Below are 22,304 nucleotides of genomic sequence, written 5' to 3'. Positions count from 1 at the left end.
CCGATGCCAGGCGGCGGGGGGAGGCTTTCCCTTCCCGCCGCCCGGCATCGGGACGATGCCCCGAAGCCGGGCGGCGGGGGGAGGCTTTCTCGCCCCGTCGCCCGGCATCGGGACATGGTTCCGATGCCAGGCGGCGGGGGGAGGGTTTCTCGCCCCGTCGCCCGGCATCGGGACGATGCCCCGAAGCCGGGCGGCGGGGGGAGGCGTTCCTGCCCGGCCGCCCGGCATCGGGACGATGCCCCGAAGCCGGGCGGCGGGGGGAGGCTTTCCCGCCCCGCCGCCCGGCATCGGGACATGGTTCCGATGCCAGGCGGCGGGGGGAGGCTTTCTCGCCCCGTCGCCCGGCATCGGGACATGGTTCCGATGCCAGGCGGCGGGGGGAGGCTTTCTCGCCCCGTCGCCCGGCATCGGGACGATGCCCCGAAGCCGGGCGGCGGGGGGAGGCGTTCCTGCCCCGCCGCCCGGCATCGGGACGATGCCCCGATGCCGGGCGGCGGGGGGAGGGTTCAAAAGCCGTCCGGGGGCTTTTAAATCGCCCCGGACAGTCCCGGGGCGATTTAAAAGCCCCCGGTTAGGCAGGCAGGGGGGGCAAAGACTTTTGCCCCCCGCCCGCCTTGGGAAGAGGTCCAGGACCTCTTCCCAAGGCGGGCGGGGGGGCAAAAGTCTTTGCCCCCCCCTGCCTGCCTTCAAAAGCCGTCCGGGATAGCGGGAAGCGCTTCCCTGCTATCCCGGACCGCTTTTAAAATGCTGGCGGTGGGGAGCAAAGCCTTTCGCCCCCGCCGGCCTTCCTGGACCTCTTCTGAAGTCCGGAGGGGGGAAAAAGGCTTTGCTCCCCACCGCCAGCATTTAAAAAAAGGTCCCCGAGATTTCCCTATGGGCTTTCGTCTTGCGATGCAAGCCCATAGGGAAAATCGTCTAGCGAAGCGTTGCAAAACCCGAAAAACCCTTTCGTCTTGCGGGTTTTTCGTCTTGCGAGGCATTCGTCTTGCGGGGCACCACTGTACTATAACGTTGGTTGCTTTATGGGCAAAGTGAGCTGCAATTAGTTAACTAAATCTGACAGTAAAAACTCACTGGTGTATACTTGAAAAGCAGAGAAATGCACAAATTTAATCTAGGATTGACATGTAGCCATGAATGATGATGATTTTCAACGAATTCTGGACACTGACCATAGCAACTTAATCTAAACACATTTGAAGAAGCCTCATACGATGCAAAATCAAGACTCTTTGCTTTCACTGCTTAAAGAGCTTTTGATATCAGTGACGCAATTAATTTATCTGGCTCAGCACGAGACTTTAAAATATTTTTCCTCTGTTCTAATGGCAAATAACATGCTTTCATGGGGTGGATAAAGCCTTTTGAACCCTACCTTCCAGTTTTTTAATACTGCTTTTCAAACCTGTTTGCAGGCATAATTTCCTACTGATGCTTTGGCATCATTTTTAATGAAACAGAATAAAACAAAAACAGGACAGCTCCTCATTGACTACAGTCCTGTCCAGTCAGGAATCATGACAGTGTTATGGAACTAATCAGGATTTGGCTCTGCTGAAACCAGTTAAGGGCAAGCAAATCCTGGCTATTTCACAGAGAAATCCTGAAACAGCTACAAATCTGTTTCCGGCTTGGCAGAGGGTTGGACTCGATGGCCCTTGTGGTCCCTTCCAATTCTATGATTCTATCAGAATGTTTTGATGCATTCTTGAATGTGTATTCCAGAACATAACCCACTGGGAGGAATATATATGCTCAGACATGTATACCAGCGCACACCTGGGCTGTTCTGATACATTGTGGCAGTTTCATTGCTGCAGAAGAAAGTGGCAAAAGAAAGCTGTCCTTTGCACTTTTGAGTTACCTCCTCCCCACATCAAAAGATGTGTTTTTCTAGAGATAAGAAATATTTGCAATTTGGCCTCCTAGTCTGGCTCAAATGTACTTTTAAGGTTGAGTATGGCCCTAGCAAAATATAGCTTCACACTGTCTTATGAATGGACACAAATTAACTGTACCTTGGAGTGAGAATTTCTTTATACTGCAGTTTCTCCAGCTTGGACGGTGCCACGAGTGACATAGGTATAACAATATTATCTATATCATAGGAGCTCTCACTTCTCAGTCTACGTCTTGAATTGAGCTGTGCAAAAATCATAACATTATACATTGGATGTCATTAAATGGACGCTCAAAGTCAAAAGTATACTTAAGTGCACAGAACTTGCTAGAAAACCATCTTTAATACTCAGAGCTGATCAGAAATTTTTGAAACTATATCCCAACAGAAAAACGTCAGTACTATAAACAAGCTCTGGTTTAAAACTAATATATAATCATTAATTCATGAAAATACAAACTGATATACTAAATTATCAAAGCCAGAGGTAAAATGTTTTTTATTGGCTTTGTTGTAAATCCATAGAGTGCCCTCCTTTGTGAGGAGTCTTAACTGCCATCAAGTCTGTTTTTCAAGAGAAAAACTGTGTACCAGAGCTGCCATTTCCTCCTTACCTAGACATCACCACCAGCTTTGCTCCTACATCTGGTCTAGTGGAAAGAGTGATTCATGGGAAGGATGGACAAGGACAAGACAGCCTGAAATGTCACTGATGTCAGCTGTAACTTTAAGAATTAGTGCTGGAACTTGCTTCTTCCTCCTAGTCCTTTCCTCTTCTATCAAGTCTTTTTAGCCTGTGAGCCTGAGGGCAATGACTGTTTTAGAGCTTGTTTTGGTAAGCCGCTCAGAGGTTTTTTTTACTAAAGGGCAAGGTATCCTAAAAAAGAACAAGGGTCCTAACTCCTTTTTAAAGCACAACTTTTATCCCTTATATTGTCCCTAATATCTCCAGTTATGGTACAGAGTGTCTCTGGAATATGTTCCTTTGCTACATTCCTCAGGAGACATGCTCCTACTGCTGACTCCATAGCCAGTGCAGTGCAGGAAGCAAAAGGATGGTGCTGAGACAGCAACAACCCTCAACTTGGCACCCTTTAGTTGTTATCCATCGGACTTCGCCAACATGGCCTTCTCATGTATCATGGCTTTCGTGTGAACAGGGACCATGCTGGAGCTGCTTGGGGGCACATCTGTATTGTTCTCCAGCTGCCAGGATTTGCATACTGATTTAGCTGTTGAGAGAGTAATTTATACTATGCAACACATCTGAAGCAGATCAGCCCCTCTAGACCAGACTCACCCTACCAGACTCCTGAGACCCAGCCAGTATGGTCAATGGCCAGGATGATGGGAGCTCCAATTAAAAAAAAAATGAAGGGCACCAGGTGGGAGAAGGTTAGTCTAGTACAATAATTTTAGCATACCTGTGTTGATATACTATGACTTGATCTAGACATCATGTCTCCATTGGCTGCTCCTGTAAAAGGACTCTGGGATTCTGGTTCTGCGTGTTGAAAGGAAAATGCTTCACATCTCTTACTACTTTCTCCTGCCACACAAAAGAAAGAAAAGGGGAAGAGTCCTTATCTTTCAGAAAATGAAGTTGTATGTAATGAACAATATTTCTGAACAACTACTACAATTACGACTTAGCTGCTCCACATGATGTTATAATAAACGTAAATGGAACATAGCAAGAGGTGACAATGAAACTGTTAAGACAGATAAGACTATCTGTATAAATGCAAACATACGCCCACCTATTGCTATATTCAAAGGAAGCTGATAAAAGTTATTCTCCACAGTACTACATGGTTTCTACAGCTGGAATGCAATCCTCAAGAGTTTGACAAAACATCCATTTGAGGCCGTAATCCTATACACACTTCCCTCTGAGCAAGTCCGAGTGAACTTAATGGGACTTACTTCTGAATCGAGATGTACAGGATTGCACTGCAAACAATTACTTTCTTCTTGTGGACAGAAGTGGACAATATGCTGGGGACTTGTCATTTACCTGACCTCCTGATAGCTTAGGCAACTTACCAATCACTGTCTCACTTAAATGCCTTTTCTTTCTTCCCTCTAGCAGCTGTTCAGATGCTTCTGACACAGTCTGATGTTTGAAACTGGATTCAAATCCACAGATCCACTGTTGAGGAGGACCTTTATAATGAAAATATTCTACAACAAAATAAACACTATCTTACTATTGTTTCTTCTCAGTTTAAAGAAAGGCCATTTTTTCTATTTGCACTTTAAATTACAATGTAAAAATTCATCCCCATCAGTCAAAAAAAAAAGTACAGTGGAGAAAAATCAACAAAACAATGTCAAATAATAAATTTTGAAACAAAAAAAGTCAAAATTATGTACTGCATACCATTTGATGGAGACATTTTTAACTCTAAACCAAGGGCAGATTCACCTTTGACCTCATAATTCTTGAGCAGTGTCTTAAAGTGTACATGAAGAGAAGTGTCTGAAAAATAGAGATTCAATCTATGTAAAGAAATATAAATCATCTAATTGCAATCTACTATCCCCAAAATCTATTCACTTACATGTGCATTGCATGCCTATTTTCAAAGGCTAATTCATGAAGTCTGGCCTACTCTCCACTATGTAAGTGCCAGTAGGTTTGTGGAGAAAATGCTAAGTGGAGTGTACAAAACCATGAAGCTCCCCTAGTGACAGTTACTGTTTCTCTTAATCTTAACTGCCTCACAGAGTACTTACAAGAACAAAATGGGGGCAGGGGGAGTCTCTGACACTGCCTCGAGCTCCTTGGAGGAATGCAGAAAATACAGCATAATAAAAAAAATAGTCAATAAAAGGGATGTTCTGCTGTACATATGATAGCAAGCAACCACTTACCAGAAGGAAATGATAAGACGGGATGGAATGAGGTGTCCAATTCTAACATGAGTTGTTTTTGTGTCCTGGGCTTGGTGCTCAATTCATATGTACTCCACATGGAGGCTGGAACCACCTCTTCTGTATTAAACAAGGCATCTCTCAGTTGCATAGCCTGTAAGGTGCCACACAGATTTAAAACTTTTTAAAGCTTGTTCACATTCTAAAGCAAACCGTGTCAACAGATTGAAGTTCAAGCTGGACAAGACAGCAGGACTACTGCTCCAGAGATAGGTATTTTCTTTTTTATGTTTTTCTTTTTTCTGTTTTTCTGTTTGTATTTTTGATGTGTGTTGTTTGTTGTTTTTGTGATTTTAGTTAATTTTTCTATTGGTTGTTAACTTTTGTAAAATCTAATAAAAATATGATTTTAAAAAAAACAGAGATAGGTATTCTTCAGCCAGTTTATCCCTGACTTTACTAAATTAAATCCGTAATATTTTTCTTAACTTCCGTTCTCTGTTTTCCCCAAAAATCCAATGAAAGCAATTATCTCCTCCTACTGTTGCTCCCCCATGATGACTAATAATGACTGGTAGTTTTATCCTCCATGAATTTCTTAACTCCTTTTAAAGTCACTTAACATCAACCTGCAGGCAAATATATTGGGCATGCTCCAATTTATTCTACTTGTCATACAGAATGACAAGTAGTGTCAAATTTTGAAGTTACATTTCACAAAGCCACAACCCACATCCCTAAATACTATGTGTGAGCTTGCACACTTACCAAAGAGCAGCACAATACCAAATTTATTAGGATCAGCATGACAGCTCAATAAACTTTTAAATAAAGGAGAACATAAGAACAATCAATATGTAAAGCTAGACAAAACATCGGGAATTGGCTGAATATGCATCAAATTACACACTTTTTGGCAAGTCCAACAGTTATCGCATATGCTTCTATGCCTCTAACTCCATTTGAAATTCTAATTATGAATACTAATGCAAAATCTGAACATGTATTATCAATAATTACAAAATAGTACATGAGATACAATTGGGCCAAACAAATTTAATAAAACATACTTGGGAATCAGATTTAGAAACCATAATTTGAAGGGGCAGATTGGCAAAGCGTGTGGGCTACAAAAATCAGTATCCACATGTGTAAAAGAAAACACTCTCAGTGTCTTACATAGACCCCTCTGAGGTGCAACTACATCAATAAAACCATTTCTCCTCTCTGTTGGAGAAAGTGTAAGGAGAACAACTATTCATATGTGGTGGGCATGTGAAAAACTGCAACTATTTGGAACAATTCGGTTAATGAGATAGGCTAGATTACAAACCAAAATGTTATTTGCACCACAACCTTGGTTCTGCTATTAAGTTTTAAAGGTGATACTGTTATCATCCTTAAATAAAGAACTAATCACCTTCCTTTTGATAGCTACTAGACAACCTATTGCTCAAAACTGAAAGTCCCTACAACATTTGGAATTATCACAGTGGAAATAGAAAGCATGGGCACTGGCAGTCTCTAAAAATTTAACAAAGGAAGTCAAAGCATTAGAAAATGAGAAGATACTAACTTTATAGTGATATGGCACCCTTTTTCACAGATTATCACTCATGTTATTTTGAAAAATCAATAAAAGAATTTTAAAAGAGGATAAGCACGATAGTTTCCTGGATGCAAGGTTCACTGAGCTCAGTGGTGCTTACTTCTGACTGCAATGAAAGATCTTCAGCCAGCTGAAATTGCAACCTTTAGCTTTTAAATAGAAACATAGGCGCCGACTCCATGGGGCCTGAGGGGGCCCGAGCCCCCTCAAAAATTCGTTTGGGGGGCTCCGCCCCCCCCAATAATTTAAGAAAATTATTAGTTATATTATGCTTTGTAAAATCACAAAATTATGTTGGTATTTTTTATTTTCCTTGTTTGACGATAGTTACCTTTTAAAATACATTCAGTAATGAGTTAAAACAAAGCCACTCCCGATCTAGAGAGCGGGTGGGGTTGCGGGCTCTCGACCCATCAACAATCTCGCGGGGCTGGCATCAGCCCCGCGAAAAGCGGGGATTCCCCCTAGCTCATTAATATTCACCGCCCACGGGCGGGCCCTCACAGATTCACTTAAGGTCGGGGCAGCCCGGGGGTCGGGGCTCGCCCCTTTCGTTCCCCCAGCAGCAGCGGTTTGGAGGTCTTGGCCCCCCCCAATATTTTTTATAAGTCGGTATGGGCCCCCGCCCCCCCCCCAATATTTTTTATAAGTCGGCGCCCCTGAATAGAAATGCAAACAATATTGAAAAGGGATCCTTTGGAGTACAAGGGAGATGGACCATGCAAAAATGCCTCTCCTGCTAGTAAACAGCCAGCATTGGCTACCACCCTGCTTTATTTTAAACAGGTGAAAATTCCTCCCCCCCCTTTAGGTGAAGACAAAGTCTTATTGGAACATAACATTTTTAGCTTCAATCGCTGGCTCTGGCCTTTTTCTTTTCTTTCCTTTTTACTGAGAAAACTATTCTTATGAATATCATATTGCTATATTTAGGGAAATAAAAACCTGATTAATGAAATGTTACTGTAGGAGGAATATACTTATTTTTGTGAAGGTTTCCATTCTTCTTGCTTTACACGTGATATTTTGTTTTAAAAGTTTTAAGATTTTAAGTTTTAAAATTATTTGCAAAAACAGCAGCAAAGCAGAATTTTCCAAATTAAATATTTATTTCAGTTCAGGTACTTTGCAGCTGTTTATGCTAGGTCAAATCTTAATTTAACACAGATCAGTTTAAGGCACTTCTGAGCCTATGAAGAGGAAAACTAAGCTAGCTTGGAACAGCAAAAATCTTTCTTAAAAAAAGAAAAAGAGAAGATACAGCTTTTCAATTTCCTTTAAACTTGAGCACTGCCAGCTGTGTGATTAAATAAATAGTCCAAAAAGAAACAGCAGATTTAGATGGCAACATACTTCCTCAGAGGTAAGTGTTTTTTTTTGGGGGGGGGGGGATCTTTATGCTCTCATCACCTTTACCAGACTCTGAAACTAGAACAGATACATTAATTTGATATGAGAGATTTTGAACTATTATTAGTTTTAGGCCTCTGACTCCTAAGAAACTCATATATGAAATGTTTTATTTGTTTTATTGTACAAACAAAATGCATTTTGTATGAAGATTCTGTCATGTCTCTAAGAGCTTGGATGGCTTAAACAGTTACATTTACATACATACAAATACATCTATTTACACACACACACACACACACACACACAAACAACAAACACATAACTCAATCTTCAATAAACTCCCAAATTACTAAGACCTTTGGCTATGACTCGGAAAACAGCTAGCAATTACAAGTTTTTGATGGCAGCAAGAGTAGCTCTCTGTAACTTAGATCATGTGCCCCCACACTTCTGAAGCCCAAATGCAACTGAGAGTTGTTTTGGAATTTTCCTTCTCTGTGTCTTACAACAGCTCTTGGAGACATCCAACTTAAGCTTGTCATTGCTTCCGTAGCAAACAATTTAGTATTCAATACAGGGTTGCATGCCAAGTCCAGTGTGAGCCAGTGTGGTGTAGTGGTTAAGAGCGGTAGTCTTGTAATCTGGGGAACCGGGTTCGCGTCTCCGCTCCTCCACCTGCAGCTGCTGGGTGACCTTGGGCCAGTCACACTTCTCTGAAGTCTCTCAGCCCCACTCACCTCACAGAGTGGTTGTTGTGGGGGAGGAAGGGAAAGGAGAATGTGAGCCGCTTTGAGACTCCTTAAAGGGAGTGAAAGGCGGGATATCAAATCCAAACTCCTCCTCTTCTTATTCTTATTCTTCTTCCTGCTTTTCAAAGCATTCATTATACAGCACTATGATTTAGCAAAGTATGATTTAGCAAAGTTTTCAATTGCCGTTTTTGTCCAGACATATGTATTAGGTGCAAAGAGCGGACTACAATACTGCTGCTTCATTTCTGAATTCTGAAGTTTGCTGTAACAAGGCAGCATGTTGCAGTATTGTTGTTGTTGTTGTTTAGTCGTTTAGTCGTGTCCGACTCTTCGTGACCCCATGGACCAGAGAACGCCAGGCACTCCTGTCTTCCACATGTTGCAGTATAGTATTGTACTAATGATGCTGACAGTGTAGTAAAATCAGATTGCATTTCCTTGTTGGTTGGGGGGCGTGGACTGTAATTTCATGTTAGCCTCACTTGGCCTCAGTAGAAGCTAAGTGAAGACACTGTTTTTATCTGAGGAGGCGTATCATTTCTGCTCGCAAAAACCTTTCTTGATTAAGTAACTTCAGCCTAGCTGACCTCTTAAACCCATTTCAGTGCTTAGTCATGTTGTTTGAATGCAACAAATAACACAGCTCAGTTACACTGCTTTCTTTCCTTATATACTTCCACATTAACTCTCAAGTGTTAAACCATTTGTAAAAAATCTTTACCTAAATAACTAGTATGAAGCAGAATGCCGCCTGTTAACACAGCCCACTGGTCAAGTCAAAGTAACCTCACTGCCATACATGGTAGGCTGTCATCCAGAAAATTGGGTAAGGATATGACCCAACAAGATGGAAGATGCTTTCAGTTCTGTACTCATATAAATGGTCACATGAAAGAAACTCATTGTATAATTAATCCATAATATATCTTGCTTCTCTCTCCTGTTTTTTTGTCCCCCAAAGGGAAAATCCAGCTGACAATACAAGGGTACCCCCTATGTTTGAGACATTGGATAACAAAAAATAATAATTTAGAATCATCAAATTTGGGTTTTTTATTTTATTTTTAAGGATGAATATATACAAAGCTTCATCCAACATCACACCTAGTTAGAAAAAGGAAGTCGCGGTGGTCAACAAGGCCAACTTAGGAAATCCAGTTTAGCCTTATGTGTGGTCAACCTTGCATCTGACCTGCTTCTTGAAAATTTTCTCCCCTAATTTAGGATCTCACAGAATAGAACAAGAGCAGGAACATGTAGTAGATACACACCCATACTAATCTGGCACACAAAGCTGGAACCTTAACATACTTTCTTAAAGAGATAGAAACATGCATTTGTACCTGCTGGTTTGAATTGAAAGCAGTGCTCATTTTGTACAGCTTCCTCCTCTGTAAACTCTGAAGCGGTCTAGTGCGAGCAGATGTGCATATCATGGCAACAGATGATGTTCTCAACTTCGCCTTTTCTTTCCTCCTCCTCTTCAGGTGTTGTTGGTCAACCAACCAACTACTGGTGCATGATATCTCCTCATTGTTCTCTGAATTTCTGAAAAGCACCAAATAATTATCCTAGGTTGTCAGAAATAAGCTCTGCATATTATATAATATTTGAGTTCCATACACCAAGTTCAAGATCAGAAGGTGTACTCAGGATTAAGTGATATACTCTAAGTCAGCCTTTCTCAACTTTGGAGCTCCATGTGCTATTGGACTACAACTCCCATCATCTCTAGCTTAGCCAGACCTGTGGTCAGGGATGAAGGGGGTTGTAGTTCAACAACGTCTGGGGACACAAGGTGAGAAAGGCTGCTCTAGGCAATGTACATATATTGATTTGCTGTCCATACATTATTCTTCATATAGGTTTAATTCGATCTTCTAAAGCTGGGAGCCCAACTTCTAAACCTTCCAACATTGCTCCATAATTTCTCTATACAGTGGTACCTCGGGTTACATACGCTTCAGATTACATACGCTTCAGGTTACAGACTCCGCTAACCCAGAAATAGTACCTTGGGTTAAGAACTTTGCTAGAAAAGTATGGTTCCGGTAAATTCATGGTAAACTCAAGTTATAATTAATGGATAATAACTATTATAGGTTAAGAAACTTAATATGTGAGAAGTATAAAATAAGGTATGATACAAGGTAACAATTTGCTGATAATTTTTATTGCAGAGAACGCAGGGTAAGGGAGATGTGAGGAAGTCCAATAAGTTATAAAAAAGTTACGAAAGGTTTGTCTCTTTTTCGTTTCTTTTATATTTTTTCTTTTATGCATAATGTTGATGTATTTGTGTGTTTAAGGTGTGTTTTATGCTTGAAAATTTAATAAAATATTAAAAAAGAAGAACTTTGCTTCAGGATGAGAACAGAAATTGTGCTCCAGTGGTGCAGTGGCAGCAGGAGGCCCTATTAGCTAAAGTGGTGCTTCAGGTTAAGAACCGTTTCAGGTTAAGAACGGACCTCCAGAACGAATTAAGTACTTAACCCAAGGTACCACTGTACTTTCACAGAGGTACTTGCTGCAAGCAATAAACTGTGAACATGAATATTCCCAAGAAAAACAGCATAGAGAAGTATCAGTGGCAAAGAAATGAGACCTGACCCCTAGTGAAGTTGAACCATTAAAGAGACATCCCCAGTTTATTATTCAAGACAGACCATAATAGCTTTTAAAAACATGGGAAATCATCTTCTTAGTTGAGATTTCTTAATCTCATTAGAATACAACCTAATCTCATTACTCCACCATCTAAATCCAATCATCTTTAATCATTATTAACAAAAATTAATTTATGTTTTATTTAACACATTTTTATCCTACTTTTCAGCCAAAAAAAAAAAAAAAAAGCAAGCTTCCAAAGCAGCTCATAAATATTAGGAATAAAACAGTCCCTGCTCCCAGGCTTACATTCCAGAAGGCATGGCACAGAAGGAAAAGGACTTCATAGCAAGAAAACAAGCTCAAACACTAGTTCTTCCTTACGGCATTCTTGTAATGTTCAGCTGGAATGGAACAATTTGGAAAAGAGCCCAAAGTTGCTGATCCTTCAGCGGAACCAATGGAGAAGCACTGAAATCCCATCTCTCACCCTCTTCTATTGCATGATAGAATGACTATTTTGATTTTAGAAGACTGAACAACAACCTTATTTTCCAAGTCTATTGTTTTAATTCATTTATATTTTGTTTTACTAACTTTATAAACGTGATTTATATTGTTGTGTTAATGTGCTTTACATTATCATATATCACCATTATTACAATAGAAGGAGACTATTACGTTAAAATAATATATTTATTATCTTGGTAATTGCTCTATGCAATTCATATACAGTATTTCAAAGCACATGTCAGCCTCTTCTGAACAGCATCCTCATTATTATCAAACAGGGAGGTTTTAAAAACAGATTGATCCTATAATAATAATAATAATAATAATAATAATAATAATAATAATAATAATTTTTTATTTATACCCCGCCCTCCCCAGCCAAGGCCAGGCTCAGAGCGGCTTACAAGCAATAATAAAAACAAGATGAATGATTACAACTTAAAAAACAAAAATAAAATACAACATTAAAATAATGGAACATTAAAATATTAAAATGTAGCCTCATCGCAGGAGGAGAAGGAAAAGAAGGGGGGGAAAGGGAGAGGGGGGAATCAAATTGGGTCCAAGCCAAAGGCCAGGCGGAACAACTCTGTCTTACAGGCCCTGCGGAAAGAAATCAGATCCTGCAGGGCCCTGGTCTCATGAGGCAGAGCGTTCCACCAGGCCGGAGCCAGAGTTGAAAAGGCCCTGGCTCTGGTTGAAGCCAATCTAACTTCCTTAGGGACCGGGACCACTAGGGTGTTGTTATTTATGGACCTTGAGGCTCTCCGTGGGGCATACCAGGAGAGGCGGTCCCATAGGTACGAGGGTCCTAGGCCGTGAAGGGCTTTATACATGTCTCCTCACAAGCAAGCCCTATTGAGTTTAAAAGTACTTACCATGCAATGCTATGTCTACTCAGAATTAAGTTCTAGTGGTATGGGGGCGGGCTCTCAGGTATTTGGGGGGGGGCTAGGATTGCAGCAATACTCCCAAGTGTGTGTAGGACTGCAGCCTTGTAATACTAAACTACTGCAAGTTTGTTTAAATAATAATACTGTTGTTATTTAAACAACAGTTGTACTGTCATTTTATATTACATTCCCCAAAATGCTAAATATCCAGTTATTATGAAATACATGAAAGTGTTACGTACCTTATAGAGATGCCATTGGCCAACTCTTTCTGCTTACAGGACTTTGAGGAAAGAGGAGATGATGTGGGAGACAGATTGAGAGGAGTAATCAGACTGCTGATTATTTCACTCAGTTGAGCACTCTGAAAAAAGAATCAAAGGGAAAACCTTGAATTGAATGCACAGCAAATAACAGTCTAAAGAACTCAGGATTATATTCAAAGCATGGTGCTTCTAAAGCACCCAGCGATCAGCTGGTGCTCAGGAAAGCACAGTGCAAGGGACTTTGCAGACACTTCCAATCAGCAACATCTGCAAAGCCTCTTTTGACTAAGCCCCACCCTTTCTCCTGCCCCCACCTGACTTTATGATTTCAGATGATTTGACAGGTAGGTGGTCCCACTCGCCTATCAAAGTTGGCCCCCGTGGGGGTAGAAGGAAGATAAAGATCAGAACCACTGCACCAAATAAATTCCCCACCCCGGCACTAGAGAGATAAACACAAAACACATTCATGCAATGGTCACATTAAACAATCTCTATTGCAAATCACACTATAATTATGAATACTAAGCTCAAGGCAAAGGGAAAAAGTCAGGGAGGGAAATGAAAAACCAAGACTTTTTTCCACAGTCCTCCTGCCTGAAACTGAAATGTTTGACTTTATCATGCTGATGGGTGACATAAAAGGTGCTCAAGTAGCATACATAAAATATATCACATTTTATCCTCATAACAGATAGATGAAATGGAGACACTGTTACTGGACAATGTGAATTTCACAAGTAAATTTCTGAATTAAGACCTGCCAAACCAAGTCTAGCACTACAGCTCCCAAGATGCCTTCTGAGTGTACAGAAACAACTACACAATCTCCCACTTCCTGCAATTTATGCAGATCATGCTTACAGAAATATGGAACTTTGTTTTATTAATAAGCTATTACAGTGTACCTGTGTTTTGCTACAAATTATCTAATTCTATCTGATGCTCACTCTCACTTGAATACCTGTTTTTCTATGTTGCGGAGAAGCAGAGTTGGACTGCTGGGTGACATTTCAAAATCATGTTCCGGCCAAGCATCCTGCCTCTCAAGGGAAGCATGTGAATTCCCTGTGGTGTTTAATAAAGCTTCATGGTCCATCAATTGTGTTCGTTTCTTCAAGAAGTCCTTTGGATTTGGAAATTCTTCTAGGATCACCATTCCCTAGACAACAGCAATTGAACACAATTGTGTAACAAATGTAATCTCTCAAACTGCTGCAGCCCCCTGAAACACTTTAATGATTTAGAGCTCAAAGTGTGATCTGTATACAGACAAGGTGAATAATCTCACATGACAATAAAGCTGCAACTTCAATTTTTGCAAGCAGCTAACATTATAGCGATTTTCTGCTCCAGTTCAAAAATTTGGCATACAAATCTATGTATTGATTGTTGTATCATTTTCTAGTTTCATCTACTAAATGAAACATCCTGAGGGCCAGTGTAGATGTGATGCTGCCCAAACACTAACTATGATTCAGCAATCAGACCTGCAAGTTGCTGTAAATCAGCCCACTCATCCCCACGCAAACATTAATCTCACTGCGAGGCAGTCACCTCCTCTCAGCCTAACCTACCTCACACAACCAAGCTCCTTGAAGAGGAGGATATTAATGCAATAAATAATAAAAAACAAGATTTGCATCAGTGACACATCTTCTGTTCACAACTGAGACTGGATTACTGTCGTTTGCTCCATATGGAAATGCCTCTGAAGACAATTGGTACAAAAGGTGCAGCTAGAAGGCTTATATGGAACACATATTGGCATATTGGCAACTTGTTTGCTTCTGGGACAGTGTTAGTTTGCAAAACAGATTATCTGCAGGCCTGCCTGCCTGCCTGCATACATATGAGCTGCCTGCCTGCCTGCATTACAATGTGCTGAGGTCTTGGATTTCCAGCTCTTTGAGAAGAGATGCTGGATTGACGAGTACCAGCCTTTTCTTTATTATACACATTTTGATAGTGCATTCTATGTGCCTTTTATCTTGTTTCCTTAATGCTGGTCATTGACTGTAACAATAAAGATTTGATTTAATTTTAAAAGTAAATTAAATCTGTCCCTCTAGATTACCAAGCATGATCTTTATTGGATTACCTTATTTAAAGAACTCAATCATCATGCAAAGTGCACAATCAATTTTCTTCAAAAAAATAGTTTAATCACCAGGCAATTCAATATATGCATAAAGATCTGCTTTCCTCTGTGGAGAGAATACTTGAATTGACAATACATAAAAAACCTTATTGCTTGTGTACTGTGTACTGCATACGAAACTTAGTAAGACTGTGCCACTGGACAAGTTAATTGTAGCTATATGTTGTTCTTGTATTTACATGAAAACCAATACAAATTATTGGGGGGGGGGGATAAAGATCTGCTTTCACTTGCCCACAACAGCTATTTTCTTTATTTCCATAAGGATTAATCTACAAGGAACCAGGTATCACTAAAAAACCAAGACTCAGATTGCTGGTACCGGTCGACAACTCTCTGCTTCCAATAACATTTTCTTCCATGCTCTCCACCCCTTGGGAAAAGATAGTTGTGGCCTATCTGTGTTTTTTCTGTTTAGTTACACTTCAAGAAAAGACGAAAATTCTTTTAATCAATTGTTTATGACTGTGTTTGAGGAGTCCTGTCTATTAATTATTGCTTCCTCACTGTACTTATACTGGAGACTTATAGACAATGTTTTGGTTGGTCCATCCCAATGCACACAACTTACTTGTTTCCAAACTACCAAAATAAGAAGCACCCTCTCTTCATCCTCCTCATACCAGTCCCTACCTCTCTCTCATGTCACTGTTCCCAGTCCATGACTACGCTTCACAGCAGGGCTTCACTACCACAAGAACAAAACAAAATGGATTTCACTCCCTCGCCTCTTTTCTTTAAAAAAAGAATGAAATAAATTAAGCTGGGAAACAGTCACTTGCCCAAGGCCGCCCAGTAAACTACAAATCTTAGTATGGATTCTGTACCACAATCCTACTTTCAAACAAACACAACACTCAAACTCAGCCTACGATTTCATTGACCTTTGTAGATTTTACATAATGGCTTTTGCTTAGATACCAGATACCAGAAACCACAGAACACAGAGAAAAAACATCTATCAATCTTTTATTTCAATAACCCATTTTTATTCCTTACTGACAATACCTTGGTGGCACGAATCTGCCTGTGAAGGTCAGTGAGTTGCTGGATTTTGTATTCTAGCTCTGAAATCTGGGCTTGAAGCCATGTCCAGCGACAGCCAACATTAGCTCTGTCTACCAGCCATTTCCAGTCAGATCTATAGTTACTAGGAAGAACACAGAACATTTGTTAGAAGAGATAATCACTATTTTAGAAAGACAACTCAAAAGAGTCCTTAGGATATCACAAGAAGCCTTTGGGGCTACAATAACTAGCAGGTAACAGGTTAAAACAGCAGTGAATATATCATAAAATGCCTTTTAGAAGCATCTGCTAAAAACAGAAAGAGATGAATTGAGTCTGATTTCTGCACAGAGTTGAAAACATAGCTGTAATAATAATTTATTTATTTATTTATTATTATTATTATTATTATTATTATTATTATTATTATTATTATTATTATTATTATATAGCACATAGGAAGAGCCTGCTGAATCAATGGCCCACCTAGTCCAGCATCCTGTTGGCCAACAAGATGTGGATCAAATGCCTGAAAGCAGAACATGAGTGCAACATGAAGTCCATAATTTTGGTACCACTACGGAGAAGGCCTTGAAATATATAAAAGGTAAAGGACCCCTGGAGGATTAAGTCCAGTAGAATTTAACTATGAGGTGAGGCACTCATCTCTGCTTTAAGGCCGAGGGAGCCAGTGTTTGTCTGCAGACAGATTTTCTGGGTCATGTGGCCGGCATGACTAAACTGCTTCTGGTGCAACAGGATACCGTGATGGAAGCCAGAGCACACAGAAATGTTGTTTACCTTCTCACTGAAGCAGTACCTATTTATCTACTTGTGCTGGTATGCTTTTGAACTACTAGGTTTGCAGGAGTTTGGACAGAGCAACGGGAGCTCACCCCATCATGCGGATTCGAACAGCCAACCTTGCAATCAGCAAGCCCAAGAGGCTCAGTGGTTTAAACCACAGCGCCACCGTGACACAATAGCTGCATGAAGTGCCTTTCACCAGTTTAGCTTGGTGAGCAAACTACAGGCCCTCAAGCACAGATAGGCTGTCACCTTTGTCCACACTCCCAGATGATTTGCATTTAGAGTACTATAATGAGCTATGTTTGGGAACACCTTGGAAAACTACTTCAATGGATGTAAAAATATGACAGAGCTGGATGATACCAGCCACAGGGAACACATCTCAATGGTGCTGAAATAGTGTCACTAATTTGCTACTTGTACAGGCAACTCCCAACAGTGCCAAACCCAGAAGTGACCTGATCACTAAAAGAGTGGAATGGGGGCGGAGCAGTACGCTTTACTCTGGCCCTGCCAATGCACATGGGGGTCTGGAACAGAACCCCCATGTGAAGCAAGGATTGCCTGTACTATAAAATTTGACTCATATAACAAGCTGTGATCAAAGAGCAGTTCCATTTACATCAGTAAACTTTATCAACCTAGTGAAATTAACTCCAAAAATAAAAGATTTGGAGATCCTGTCATTAACATATCACATCTTCTGTCCTTGATGTACAGAGATATCACAGATTTACATGGAACTTGAGCATGCAGGATTGTAGCACAGAAGTTCAGCAATTCTTTTAATACCTACACTGACATAGCTTTTCTGGAAATCTGCTCATCATCATCTTCACTTGAGCTGCTACAAGTGGCATCAGAATCCAAACTCTCTTCCGCATGAAATAGGAGTCCAGCTGTTGAGCGAGCAAACACTTTGATTTCATCAGATAAAACATCAAAATCACGCTGTATATCTTTACTTGTATTAGCCTCTATGTTTTCCATTTTAATGTTGGTGCATCTATGATAGCTGCCACCCAAAACACCGGATGGATCCTGAAAGGCTTTCATTCTCTGTAGTTGGCGTCTCACAAAGCATTTCATCTGCTGGTCACAGTGTTTGACAACATGCTTCGCCAAGAGGATTTGCAAACGTTTCTGAGTTCTTTTGGCCCGGCTGAGCAAAGCCTGTTGCTTGCTTACACACTGAAGTAAATGAAAATTCAATTCCTGTTCTTTAGTACTGGGATTGTAGTTCACTTTTGGTTCCAGGGCATCATCACACACTTGTTGGAACAGGTCTCCTTTTTTTGTCTCAGGATTAATAAATGCCTTGCTCAAAAAGCCATTCTTCTGATACCCTTTACGGTTAGGAAGCTGCCTTTCTTCTACATTGTGGGATTCAGTTAAACATGAATCAAATAGTTTTCCCATTTCAGGTAAGTTCTTTGTTGATCCTAATAAAGTTTCCCCTCTGACCTGCTCCCCAGATTCTGAATTAATAATTTGACTGAAGTGTGTATTAGTGCTGTTACATAACGGATTTCTCACTTTGGAGCAGCTATGCTCTTCTGAGTTCCTCTGCACACAATGTTTATTGTTTACATGGAAAGTAGAACTGGGGCTCATTAATACTGGATAGTGTTTAGAAGACTGAGAACCCAAGTATTTTAAGTTAAAGCAATCAGTGCTATGGTTGGCTTGAGGAATGGGGAACCCCAGCATGGAGCAAGTAATTTTTGTGACAGACCCGTCTTTCATCTTCTCTTTTACTGGTCTGGTACTTCCCATGCCTAATGCATCATTGGACTCCATCACTCTTGAAGACAAGGAAGATGCTAAGCAGATACCGTGCCCTTTCATTGCTTTCTCTTGAAGAGCAGGTGTCATAGCTGTCGTAAGCAGTTTACACCCAACCTGTAAGAAAAGCAAATACTGAATAAAACTATTGTTTTGATATCTACTGTTAATTTCCATTTCTGCAGTGCCATAAATTCCAGATATAATTTGCAGTTGCTCTTTAAGAAAATAAAATAATCTTATCAACTGTTCCGTGATTATGTGCCTGGATAGCTCAGTTGGGACAGCTGTGTTCCTGCATTGCAGGGGGTTGGACTAGATGATCCTCAGGGTCCCTTCCAATTCTACAGTTCTATGAATCTATGGAAACATCTAATTCAGAACATCTGCCACAACAACAAAGGCTGTAGTAATATTTTTAGGTGCACCAAAATACTGGCCATGTTGAAACCATAACTATGTATGCTTTTGCTTGTTACTGTTTTAAATATATAAATCAATTCTGTTTGCAGGTATTTCCCCCCTCCCCCCACATTTTCATTATCAATAAGCAAAGACATACACGAGCTGCGTGCCCATGCAATCCCTTTGCTGCTGATTCACTACTTCATTTGCACGAATGGCAAAAAGACCCCTATTATGTGTGAATTATGAATTACATTTAATGGCTTTCTAAGAAATCAAGATTAGGAAGACAACTTTAAAGCATGATGAAAGTGCACAAAACTCAAGCATACCCAAGCTTAATCAATCAGGATTGGATCATATGAACCAGACCATTGTTTCACAGCCAGGAGGATATCTGTAATTCTTTCTGTAAGCCTGGTCCCCATTATTCTCAATTTTATACAAAATAATTATTTGCAGTTTTCATATCCCAATTTTCCTCTTTAAAAAGTCATCCAATTAAAAATAGGAGTCCTATAAAAACATCCATTATATTTTTCTCTCCAATGTTTTTATTTTTAATGTTCCAGATTGAACAGTTTCCTATCCTCATATATTTAATCTTGCCTAACAGTGTATCACTTTTTGTTTGTCTCTCCACATTTTCCTAATTCCTAAAATATAAACAGCATATGAAATTTCTTGCTATAGCAATTTGTTTACTTTCTGGCTGCTGTACTTCAAAGGCTGGGGGTAGGGAGAGCATTTTACTTTGTTTTACAGTAAGGAAAAAAAATAAGGGAAAGTCTGGCATCTGTTAACTATCCACAGTGCATAATGCCTTTACTAGGACCAACCAGAATGTCACAAAATAGTGAGCAAAGCTTTCCTGTTCTCCAGAATTCTTCATCAGGCTAGATGCTGAGAAGGGGAAAGGGGAAAGAGAGAGAAAAGGTGGCTTGATTTTGAAGTCACTAAACTTGGTAGTTTCAACATAAGCCTGCCTTTGTCTCCTCACTCCTACCATCCTAACTGATGTTTACGACATATTCATTTGTCCAAATAAAGGTGTTACTCAGGTGTATTTTTTGTTATGAACTAACACAGTTTCTTTTCCTTTTTGTATATTTTAACAAGCTGCATCACAGAACAGTGTGTACAAAAAAGGGAACAGAAGATAAAATATAAAGAAAACTTTAAATAAAATGTGTTTTAATTTCTACTTAAATTTTACTATGGAAACCACTTTGAGAATTTTTGCTGAATGACAGTATATAGTTTAAGTAAAAATTAAACTATTAAACTTTTGAAAAGCAATCAATTAAATACAAGTCTATAATTAAAAGACTCAAAACCAGTTGTCAACATTCCTTAAATATATATATATCATGAATTAAGGGAAGATCTAAAACTAAAATGTGATATCTGAAATGCTCTCTAGGAAGCTACCAGAGACACTAATTTAATTAAAGGAAATAGCTTCAGTGACTGACTGAAATATAACTTCAGGTACAATAAAATATTGTTTTCAAACTATTCTATGTCTTCAGAATTAACTTTTTTTTTACTATTTGATCCTGAAAAATCATTTAATTAGCAATTAATGGTGCAATCCTATACATGTCTCCTCAGATCATAAGTCCTTTGAGCACAATGGGACTTACTCCCAGGTAAGCACATACAGTGGGGGCTGGGAATCATTTACAGCTGGTTAGGTCCTCAGACTTCCACAAAGTCATTTTGACATGTCGGCCTATCCAACTCTTTAACATCTGACATAATTGTGATGTCAGATGAAACATCTTCCCCTATTTTTAAGACACAGTAATTTGTAAGTGCCACCAATCAGCTGGTTGTCAGTGTCTGCCAAAGCCTCTGGCTTTACAAGTGCTGAAGACAGCACAATCTTCACTTTAGCAAGAACCTATGTCTTTGCGTGTGTCACACTGGACAGAGGGCAGGTGGGTGTGGCTTGACCAAAGAGATTCATGGGGGGGGGCTGATGCACCTATTTAGGTCTGCAGGCTGGAGGTTCCCCACTACTTATGTACAGGATTGCATCCTTATTGGTTTTCTGTGAGACCCTTAAAAATATTGTCTGATTTGCTGAAAACAACTGCAGGGTTTCAAAAACTAGGAAATACCTGCATAGCCTTTGAATAGTTTTTAAAAACTCTAATATTACTACTTTTGTTCATACCCAAAACATTTGCCAGCTGCAATGTATAAATATTTCACTATGTTGATCTGTTAACAATAAAGAGAAACAGAATAATGAAAGTTTAACTTTGAACTCTTATCACTTTACACTGATAATCACAGTGAGTACACCAAGAGACTACCAAAATACAGTAGTACCTCCGCTTACGTAACCCTCTGGTTACAGAAACTTCAGGATACGTAAGCAGCAAACCCAGAAGTATTTTACTGGGTTTTGCTGCGCATGCATGCGCAGAAGTGGTCCTCCGGCTGCGAAAACCTCGAGATCCAGCCAGACCTCCGGAACGGATCCCATCTGCAACCGGAGGTACCACGATAGATTAAAGTGCATAAGGCAGACAACTATGTGCATATACTAGTTCATATTCAAATCTAAATACGTTTGTGACAATAGCATTAAAAGAAAGAAATTTACAGCTTCACAATAGAGCTCCACTAAGAGATTTGAACACTTCAGATTTATCACACAGTTATTGACACAGCTCAGAGTCATCTTTATTTCGGTAACTAACACTTCATCGATACAGTCAACAGATTAAAAACACTACCATAAATGCTTTGTAAAAATGACTCCCTCAAGACTAGCAGTTTCAATGTGATTTCATAAAAACGTTATTTTGTCCAATTGGCAGATACTGAAACAGCAAATATAAATCCCATCTGCATGCCTTCATAGATTTCTCTCTTACTAAACAGAATATCAATATTCAAAGAGGACAATATTCAAATAGGACAAAAGTCAACAACTCAACAATCAAAGAAAAGAATGCAATGTTATAAAGAAATTGTTTATACAATTTGTTAGTACAGAGCAAAGGGGATGGCGTCTTCTCACCAGGCTACATTGTAAAGGTAAAGGACCCCTGGGTGGATAAGTCCATTCGTGATTCAAAATTGGCTCCCTCATCTCTCCCCTAGAGGAGGCTGACAACTATAAAAGGGAAGTGCTGGAGAGCATAAGGAAGGATGTTGAGTCCTCTACCCCAGCTGTTGTACTGTTTAACCACCAGATAAACAAAACCATGTCATTTAATCAAAAATATACTTATTTGGCAAAGAGCAGCTTAATGTGGTAAAGGGCAGGTTTGCATATAGTACACATCCAATTCTCCAAATTCCAGTTGAAGATCTCAAGTATTAACCTGGAAAAGTTACATTAAGTA

General features: G+C 39.9%; 1 protein-coding gene across 6 annotated transcripts in view; it reads right to left on the bottom strand.

The window, feature by feature from the left end:
• Positions 1–22,304, bottom strand: part of KANSL1L (KAT8 regulatory NSL complex subunit 1 like) — a 46,751-nt gene that overhangs the window by 9,714 nt on the left and 14,733 nt on the right. For 5 of the 6 annotated variants that reach the window (XM_081911465.1, XM_081911464.1, XM_081911466.1 and 2 more), the window contains 10 exons: positions 17,546–18,651; positions 15,940–16,081; positions 13,735–13,932; positions 12,747–12,868; positions 9,835–10,039; positions 4,778–4,931; positions 4,284–4,382; positions 3,947–4,084; positions 3,325–3,449; positions 2,019–2,143 (listed from right to left, as the gene is read on the bottom strand). In XM_081911465.1, coding sequence (XP_081767591.1) covers positions 2,019–2,143; positions 3,325–3,449; positions 3,947–4,084; positions 4,284–4,382; positions 4,778–4,931; positions 9,835–10,039; positions 12,747–12,868; positions 13,735–13,932; positions 15,940–16,081; positions 17,546–18,624 — 2,387 coding nt within the window. In that variant the 5' untranslated portion in view covers positions 18,625–18,651. The remainder of the gene's footprint in view (positions 1–2,018; positions 2,144–3,324; positions 3,450–3,946; positions 4,085–4,283; positions 4,383–4,777; positions 4,932–9,834; positions 10,040–12,746; positions 12,869–13,734; positions 13,933–15,939; positions 16,082–17,545; positions 18,652–22,304) is intronic. The other variant, XM_081911463.1, reaches the window with a different exon arrangement.

The sequence above is a fragment of the Podarcis melisellensis genome, assembly GCF_964234715.1.
Source record: "Podarcis melisellensis genome assembly, chromosome: 1".
Lineage (NCBI taxonomy): Eukaryota > Metazoa > Chordata > Lepidosauria > Squamata > Lacertidae > Podarcis > Podarcis melisellensis.
This window is presented reverse-complemented; position numbering and strand designations above follow the sequence as displayed.